General features: G+C 31.9%; 2 protein-coding genes across 2 annotated transcripts in view; one reads left to right on the forward strand and one right to left on the reverse strand.

Annotated features, from left to right (window-relative positions):
• LOC145335149 (uncharacterized) overlaps positions 1-2,876 on the forward strand; it is a 54,306-nt gene extending 51,430 nt beyond the window's left edge. Inside the window, exons 47-51 of the mRNA XM_080180881.1 lie at positions 237-316; positions 771-951; positions 1,251-1,299; positions 1,710-1,790; positions 2,527-2,876. Of these exons, the coding sequence (XP_080037007.1) occupies positions 237-316; positions 771-951; positions 1,251-1,299; positions 1,710-1,790; positions 2,527-2,572 (437 nt within the window). The 3' untranslated portion in view covers positions 2,573-2,876. The remainder of the gene's footprint in view (positions 1-236; positions 317-770; positions 952-1,250; positions 1,300-1,709; positions 1,791-2,526) is intronic.
• A 2,825-nt stretch (positions 2,877-5,701) lies between these two features.
• Positions 5,702-9,002, reverse strand: LOC145335150 (uncharacterized). The gene is made up of 5 exons (XM_080180882.1): positions 8,942-9,002; positions 8,641-8,796; positions 8,240-8,296; positions 7,365-7,426; positions 5,702-6,530 (listed from the first exon to the last, which is right to left on the reverse strand). The coding sequence occupies exons 1-5, from the start codon at positions 9,000-9,002 to the stop codon at positions 6,468-6,470; spliced, it is 399 nt and encodes a 132-aa protein (XP_080037008.1). The 3' UTR covers positions 5,702-6,467.
• Positions 9,003-10,021: the final 1,019 nt, after the last annotated feature.

The raw sequence follows: 10,021 nt of genomic DNA on the forward strand, positions 1-10,021 counted from the left end.
AGCAAATTTCTATGAAAATATAAGCAAAGTATTGACAGAACTAGAAGAATTTAAGGGAAACTAGAGAAAAGGAGTTTATTCAGTACATTCAATATGACATTATTATGTCAGACCCAAATCATTACAATACAGTTAGGACTTCCAACAAAAGTTCATGTAATCAAAGGGTGTTAACTGGCTGTGCTGTTAGATCATTCGGTGGCAAAACGGCAACAAACATTGATTTATTGTTTCAGGTTCAACATTTTCAACTTTTAACTTTGCAGCCCCGCAGCCACAAGCAGCTAATCCACAACAGACTATTTCACCTTTTCAGGTAAGCTTTAGTTTTGTTTTAAAAGCATTTTGATTCATTTTTATCTCAGCAATGACCGACTGTATGTCTTTTGGAGAAAACGAAATCTACTCGGCTATTTAAGACAAACGACTGGATTTTTAAAAAAAAGATTTTCTATGCCAATATTTAGTCCGTTGGTATGTCGACAATGCTAAAAAGGCAAACAAATACATATTTTTTTTTATAAAGGTCTTCAATATTATGAGAGATGAATTTTTTTGACGATGAAATCCTCGAAAGCTAGCTATCTGCTAAGAAAATAGCTGACTAATTATATGATATGGATGAAATATTAAAAAAACTGCTCTTTCGCACTAAAATGTGTACACAACTAACCAAGATTATAGCTGGATTGTTTGTACACTGTGTTTAAATTGGTTTAATTTACTGATTAGAGATCTACATCCACTATGATATTGATTATTGATTTTAGGCTGCCTTAACAAAGCTACCAGCCAGTGCTCTTCCAGCCGCCACAGCTCCTCTTGGCCGCCAGCAGCTGGCTGCTAGCAGCTCAATTAGTTTAGCTCCAGCCGCCTCCCAAATCAGTTCAAATTTTGCACCATTGAATTCTATACAGTCAACTTCTTTTGTGCCATCCTCTCAATCTTTAGGTATAGTAATTTCAATATAATCATTTGGTGCTTTCCCTAAAGGTTACTGTCGAGCAACAAAAACCCTCTCCTCCAGCGTTATTATAAATAAATTGATATTAAAAGGAAAGGGGGGAGGGGAAAGAGGGAAGTTTATTCCAATGCCTGACCCATGCACGGAGCAAAACCATTCGGGGCTACCCAATACCCAATTTAACCTAGCCTAGCCAGACCTAAAGTAATACACGGAAAGCTAACCTCTCCTTATTTTACCTATACTATCTAAACCATAAATCATCTATCTATCTATATATGTCTAGATACCCCAGTACCTGTAGTACCAGAGACCGCTGAACAGGCAGCAATTAGGTAATAATTCATTTTAACTATTGATTATGGCTATAACTGTACTTGTTTTACTAAAATTTAAATTTCTAAGATATTTAATTCTAAGTCACTAAGTTTAAATTAAAAATAAAAATAAGCACTAAGCACGTAATCTTCTTCGTTGGCTTCAAAATTTTACCTGTTTTATTAGTTGGTTTCCAACTAGCAGTGTGTAAACTTTCAACCAATAATTTCAATCAAGAGGAGGTAGTTTTATTTATTTTATCCTCAATGGGATATTCATCTATTGTCTTATCCCTTAATATCCCTGCTAATAAGTATACTTGAAAATGATGCTGTTTATTTTTATCCAAGCTGGTGATAGCTACTAGCTAGCTGTTCTTATGGACAAAATCATACTTTTTTAAAATGAATTTACCTAATTATTTTAGGAAAATGGTTACTGATAGAATAAGAACACATTTGAAAGATTTATTAGCAGAAAATGAGGGGGATGCCGTGGAAAAATTAAGGTAAATCATGTGTTCGCTCATGTCTACGGCAAGTCGTTAATTCCGTGTGTATCACATTATCAAGTCATTAAAATACTATATTACTGTTTTTGTCTACACGCCTTTAAAATTAAGAATAAGGAAGGGGTAGTTTTTGTTTATTACATTAGGTAAAAATGAATAAATATTAGAAGTGAAGCAACTCTATAACTAAGGTTACCTGTCTGTCCGTCCATAATTCTATGGAATAAATATGGTTTAAAGAAATGAAAGGTTGGGGGGGGGGGTTAGCTTTTTTTCTCGAGTCCTAACCCTGCGGGGCTACCCAGTACCCAATACTCTACCTTAAACAAATCAATAAACAAACAAATGAACAACGACCCCCCCCCCTCTATTTTTCGAATTATTTCGAATGCGGGGGGAAGCTTCTCAGCTCGACAAGGCACAATGATGGAAACCGCCGTTTTATTTCATTGGGAACTAATTAAACATATTTCTCGTATTCATTCGAAACCAATTAATATCCGGTAGATTAGAACCGTTTCCCATCCATACGAAAAAAATATGTCTAACATCGTATTATATCCAGTTTTCTACGAATATATAAATGTACAATCATAAAATTAAAACCAGTTTTTTTAGCCGGTGCGTTCGGCATCTCGGGGCTAAAAAACTGGTTTTAATCTTACAATTGTACATTTTATATCCGGAAAACTGTTTACAATTCTGCGAGAAATAACTATTAACTATTTTTCAGGGAGAAAGTGGTAGCATCTCAAAACAGAAACAGAGCCAGGGGTTAAGCTAAAATTTGTTAATAGATTTTCAAATTTAAAAGTAAAAATTTATAAAAGAAATCAAACCTAACATTTTAAACTTTAATATATTAATTTCCAATACTTAATAATCCTTTTTATACTCTTTTACCATGTAGTTTTTAAAAAATATCTCTTTAAAATATAATAAAATGCATAGTTGATCTCTTATTAATTTTAAAATGTGCTATATTTCTCTTTGATCTAAAAGGGGCGACATTTTATGTGATTTTCATGTGCTATAATTATAGTTAGGGGCATTCATGTTTATTACAATAAAAGTTATAAAATAGCTGAATTTGTCCCTTAAAACAAGAATGACTGTATTATTTATGAGCACAGTATTGCTGTATATTTCCATCGGGTTATCCAAAATTAAGTTTTAAGTAGGGTTTGGCCGGATACCGTATATCCGACTCATTTCTTATGCCGGATATCCGGTTCCGGCTGGATATCTGGCCAACGTTCGATATCCGGCATTTTACTTTACAAGTATCCGGATAGTTTCAATATCCGGTATCCAGTCGGATATTGAAAATGGCCGGATATCCGGTCCAGCCCTAGTTTTAAGATATTAAATAAGAGGTATTTTTTCTACCCTTAATGAAACGAATTTTCTTTTAATTATTTTTTTTTATTTTCCAGAATTTATCCCCCTTCCTCCTTGTGCTTTTCCAAAAAATGTGATTAATAAATAAGTTATTTTAAGATACAGGGTGCAACGAGGGTTTTTGGATTAACTTTGATCTGCTTCAAATTTTAAGCTACAGAAAATTTCTATTAATTTTTAGTTGGCTTTTAATCAATTAAACTTAAATCCTCGAATGTAATACGATTAACGAAAGATCAAAGCCTTACCTTTAATATTCAGGTTCAATTGTTCCTCTATGGGGACAATGGTCTGTTTATTACACGTGTCCCCAAAGTTTAAATTAACGTTTTCTTATTCCTTTTCTTAACAACCTTGGAGAAGTTTTATTAGTTTATTTATTAAATTGAGTGTTCTAACATTTCAACCACTAATTTTACGCTACAGAAGTGGTAATTTTCTGTATGATGTAGTACATCATTTATTCACTATTGTCTCTTTCCTTTAGATCCCAGATAGATACTGTTGCAGCTAACCTGCACAAAGTTAGTCCAGAAATACTTTTGATTTGACACCCTGTAGTTGAGATTTAAAAATATAAAAAATTGTATTTATATGTATTATTGTGTAACTATATAGATTAGATACATACTGTACAACATTATTAAATAAAATTTAATGCATATTTTTTATATTTTTTATTTGAAATGTCCGTCTGTCTGCAGTCAGGCTACAAAAAAACGATTTTTGTATAATAAAATATATAGGTTTAGTGATTTTATTTCTTTTTTCCAATTTTCTCTCTCTATTTATAATCACTAAATATCTGAGGTGGATTCTTAAAAAAAATTGGCTCACTAATCGCTTAGTGGGGCAAAATTGTTTTCGTGAAAAATCCACCCAAATCACATTAAAAATCTACAAAAATTAAACAAAATCATAGAAGGGTTATTAACATATGATTTTTGTAGATTTTTAATGTGATTTTGGTGGATTCTTCACGAAAACAATTTTGCCCCACTGAGCGATTAGTACTATAGTAGGGCAAATTTTTTTTAAGAATCCACCTCTGTTCTATATGTCCATCTTTTTGTGCTCTGCTACTTATGTTGTCATCCTTGTTGTTTCTCCTTTTTAATTTGAGGATCGCAGAATTATCCAGCTAAGCAGGTATAAGGTATAACCAACAAGTGAAATAAATTTAAAATAATATTTGGGGGGTAAATGGAGAGGTCTTCAATTTTACGATGTGTTGCCCCCCAACGACAGCTGAAAACCACATAAAGGTTTCGTGATCTTTTTTCTCGAATTATTTTCGTTATTTGTATAAGCTGCCAGCTAACTATCTCTATATTTAGTAAATCCAATGCTTATATAAAAGTAACAGGATCTGTTTGTGAGCACTGAAGGATCTCGCCGAACTGATATGGTTCTTCTCTAGGGAATTGGATACAATGAAAGAATTCGAATATTGTATAATCTTTAATCATTTATAATAGTTAGCTTATGATTATTTAAAACAAACCTTTTCTGCAAATAGAGTCAGTCCGAAAATTTTTTTTCGGAAAGGATTTTCCCTTTACTCCTTACAATTTCTATAAATCTAGAACAAAAAAAACACAGTTGCCATCTCTGAAAAATATAGTATTTTGTTTTATTTTTAAAAAATCAAACCATGGATTTCATATTTATTTGACAACTATATAATTAATGTTTTCCTCTTATAAGATTCAAAAAGGAATTGACAGCAATATTCTTTAAACCTTAAAAATTTGAATGTCCAAATAACTGTTATTGTCTAATTCTATAGATTTTTGTTGTAATTGAATTGAATAGGATTAAAGTCCCTCCACTACGATAGAATAGCCAATGAGAGGCCAGTATACACTCTAATTGACCAATGGTAAAATTTATGCTGGCCTCTCATTTGTTATTCTATCGCATGACTTCATAATCTGTTATCATAATAGCCAATGAGAGGCCAGTATACACTCTAATTGACCAATGGTAAAATTTATGCTGGCCTCTCATTGGTTATTCTATTGTATGACGTCATAATCTGTTAAGGGACTTTAATCATCTTCACTGTATTCCTAATTTAAGATTTACATTTAAAGGGGATTGACAGAAATATTCTTAAACCCGAATTGAAGGTACAGTTTTCAACAAAAAGTGTTATTGTCTAATTCTATATATTTATGTTGATATTATTATATAGCTCATAGAAAAGGGATGACCCTGCCAGGTTTGCTGGAATCCGACCTTTCAGAGTTAAAGTGTTTTGTTAACACCACCCCCCCCCCCCTCCAAAAAAAATCTACTGGATAAAAATTACAAAATAATTTAGATTTAAAATAGATTTGACAATTATAAATTTATTAACATAAACAATAAAAAAATAATTTGGTAACAATATGTATTTCTCTAAAAAGCAGTATAAAATATAAATATAAGCAACGAGCATATCACTAATTAGGGCTCGCCAGCTGCACGTCAGTAATTTAAAACGGCGAGGGAGGAGGGGGGGGTGCTATTACTCAAAGTGCTAAGCGCGCAAATAAATCTCCGTTATTGTTTTGATTAATAAATTGAAAATAAAAGCGGGTGGGTAGGGTAGTTTATTTCCCTTATACCTGATACCCTAAGGGAGCCTTATCCCAGCGAGACCTATTCCCGAGGTGACCTAACCTCACCGGGCTACCCATCATCCAATATAACCTAACTTAACCTGACCTAAAGTAAGAAACAAACAAACAAAGATTAAGTTCCTTCTTATTTTCAATTTATCTCGAGATAATTTGGGGTGGTTTAGTGCTCGACATGTCAATTTAAAGGAAATTGCCATTACTTATATGGGAATACGTCCGGTCAGTAACTCAGCACCCAAAGTGGTTTAAATTTGCGGCTTTTGTGCGGCTAACGAGACCTGCTACAATTAATAAAAACATTTTCTCGTATTCATTCGAAACCGATTAATATCCGGTGGATTAGAAACGGTTCTCATCCATACGAAAAAATTATGTAAATCATCGTATTATATCCAGTTTTTAAAATAGGACAATCATACGATTAAAATCAATTTTTAGCCCGTGCCTTCAGGGCTTAAAAACTGGTTTTAATATAATATTTGTACATTTTATATCCGCGTAAAGCTGTTTATAATACGATGCAAGAAATAACTATTACATTAATTACTATGGCAGTTTCTTTCTAAATTTTCTTTTGATAATTGTAGTATAGGTTTGATTATTTAATTAATTGTTGTTTTTTGATGATTTTAAACACCATTCTTGTTTAAGGTCTCTTGGTCAGGTTAAAACAATCCTTTAGAAATATGACATACATTGCACGGAAATCCTAAAATATAAATAAATTATAATATTCAAAAAATGATTATGAGAGAAAGAGTTATATGATAGGTATATGTAGATAGATAGAGATGGTTAGAGATATATATATACAATATACATATATAGAGTGATTTAGAAAGTGAGTGATAGAATGTTTTTGTTCTCTATACAATTTTACACAAGAAAAAGATAGAAAAATTTATTTTAAGAATATATCAAAAAATAAAATAATTTGAAGTGTTTATTTGCGAATTTCAGGTTTTTAATTATCATCTTTACTGACCCCAGGAAATGTTTTTATGATGCTTTATAATGAGAGAGAGAGAGAGAGTGAGAGAGATAGAGAGAAAGATAGATAGAGAGATAATTAAAGAAAGAAAGAGAAAAAGAGATAAAAAGAGAGATAAGTTAAACATGTAAGTATTCGGTAGAAAATGGACTATGTCGACTAAATTACATAAAATTAAAGTGACCATGGGTGACATTAGTCATATATTCAACATTATTAATGCTATGCGAGAGAGAGGGGACAATGAGCTGTTTATTAATCTAGACCACAAAGTTTTATAATAATTTTTTCTTATTCGTTGGCGTAACAATTTGGGGACTTTAGTAAATTTTAATTGGTTGGTTCAATAAGTTGAGTGGTCAAATGTTTCAACCACTAATTCTGAATTACAAAAGGGGTAGTTTTGTGTATCATCATTGGGGGTGTAAATCAATTTATCGACCATTGATCTCTGATTTTTTATTAAGTCGACATAAAGTATTGAAATTGCATATCGACAGTAGTTGTATCTCTGCTGCAAGCGTATTTGTAAGATAATGTAAAATAGATTACCTCTAATGAAGCTAAATAAACAATAAAATTCACGGCATAAATCCAAAAGTACCAATGATGACCTGAAATTTGACAATTGATTAAAATATTTTATAATCAAATGACTACAAAACCAAATGTGTAAAATATAGATATGTTTGTTTTGTCTGTAGCTTGAGATTTTCATAACTACTGGGAAAGTTTTGAGATAGTTTTACATTTTAGCCTTGGGGTGCTTTTAGGCTGTTTTTAATCTAAAACCAAAAAGAAATAGAAAAATAAATACAAAATTAGGATCTTAAAAACATCGATAACAAAATTAAACAAGAATAAAAATTAAAAAATAGAGTAGCAAAGCACTAAAAAAAAAACACGAATATAAAAACTGACAAAGAGATTTAAAGAGAAGATGTTCAGTGGTCATAAATTCATAGGAAAAATTCACAAAACCTTTTATATTTATTTTAAATATGTTAAAATATCTATATTTTTGTAAATTGTCTGACGGACTAACAAACTAAATAAACTTAAAACTATAAACTTAGGTGGATTCTTTTTAAAAAATTAGGGTCGCTTAGTGGGGCTGAATTGTTTTTTTAAATCCTCAAAAATCTACAAAAATTAAACAAAATCTTAATTTTTGTAGATTTTTTATGCGATTTTGGAGGATTTTTCACAAAAACAATTTTGCCTTACTAATACTTTTGCCTCACCAAGTGAACCTAATTTTTTTAAATCCACCTCTGGATGCTTTTTGAATAGGAAATATTACCAAAACAAATTAGCCGTCTATCTTGAATAGCATTAGAAAAAATACGTTTTCCCAAAAAATAAAGCTGACTCACAGACAAGCAGATATTTTAAAATATAGAGTAGCTTTGCTGCTAAAAAGTTACCAATGACATTAGCAGTTGCAATGGTCGTTTCATCTAAATTTGTGGCATCTAACCATTCTAAATATATAAAAACAAGGATGTCAACATCAATACGCAGTGAAGCTCAGAATGTATGTAAAAAAATGAACTTATTCAATCCCTGAAAATTTATCTTGAATAGAATTTGAGAAAAACATGAAAACTTTAAAATCTAATTATCTAGGAATCGATTTAGAACCCCAATTAATTGACAAATCTCAAAAAAAAACACTGTGAACAATTTCTGAGGTGTGGGGGCCTAAATTTTTCAGATTTGGTTTCTCTCAGAATAGTTTAGTTAGCCTTTACTTGACCTTTGAGAAGATTCAATAATAGAAAAACTACCATTTAAAAAAACTTTAAAATAAGAAAAACTGTTTTACCTATAGCCACAAGGGGGGCAGTGAATAAAACATAGGACAGAAAGAGAATCCACAAAGCTTTGTTAATCTTACATACATCAACAAACTGGTCATAATCATCTGATACAACAAATAATTTTTCAAGTTGGTAAAGAAAATAAAAAAAGTCAATTAATACTTACCCCCAAATTTCTTTTAGTATTTTAGGATTAATTGAAAATATCAGGTGGTGGGTTTATTAATTTTCCTATGATTAACCCTTGCAGGGAGTCCTTATCCTGCAGGGCTACCTAGCACCCAATATAAACTAACCTAACCAAACCTGAAATAGCAATCAATCCCTCAATATATGATGCCCTTGAGTCCAGGGGCGCAATTGCCATTTATGGTAAAATACAAAAATGACAGAGATGGAGGGAACAATAACGGTTAATTACTTTAGTCCCCAAAGTCCTATTATATCGTTTTCTTATTCCTTGGCTTTAAAACTTTGGGGACTAGTAAATTTTGATTTGTTGGTTTATTAAGTTAAGTGTTCAAACGTTTCAATCACTAATTGTAATCTAGAGAAGTGGTCATTTTGTGTATCATCATTGGGGATGTATATCAATTTATCAGACATTGTCTTATCCCTTTAGATCTCTGCAAAAAATGATTCATTCCTGAATTCATCTGGATTTGGGCATTGATTTTGTTCATCTTGATGGGTAGCACTAGCAGGTAGGCAATGAGAATACTGAAGAATGGAAAAAAGAATCCCACGGTGTAGATTAAGGCTGGCGCTGAGAAAGATGCTCCTAAATATTCTCTTGATAAAAATTAGGATATCCTTATACTAAAGTAACAGGATGTTTGTTTGTTTGTCTGTTTGTCTGTGTGTACCAAGGGATCTCGCTAACCGCTGAACCGGGTTCTCCTTAACAGGGTAGATTCTCATATATCCCAGGAAGGTTTTTAACTATTTTGGGGAAGGGTACCACCACTCTCCCAAGAGAAATGACAAAAAAATTGTAAATTTTCTTAATATCTGGGAGACTACAACGTAACATAAAGGGGTATCCGTAACATAAAGAGGTATCCGTAACATAAAGAATTATCGTAGAGACTTTAACAAACAAAAATATTTAAAGTGCCACTAGAGGCCTCTAGGGGCGTAGCCGCTAGTTTAATATAAAAGTAACAGAATGTTTGTCTATCTGTAGCGTAGGATCTTACCAACAACTGGATAGATATGATTTTCCTTATGTAAAAGTAAAAGAATGTCTGTTTGTCTGTTTAGCTTAAGATCTTGCTAACCACATGACCATCATGGTTCTACTTTACAAAGAAGCTTCTTATAGGCCCAGAAAAGGTTTATAACTATTTCAGAGCATTGTGCTTACCGCTAATAACATACAAAAGC

Source organism: Acartia tonsa, chromosome 13 (assembly GCF_053477335.1).
Source record: "Acartia tonsa isolate MP-2025a chromosome 13, ASM5347733v1, whole genome shotgun sequence".
NCBI lineage: Eukaryota > Metazoa > Arthropoda > Copepoda > Calanoida > Acartiidae > Acartia > Acartia tonsa.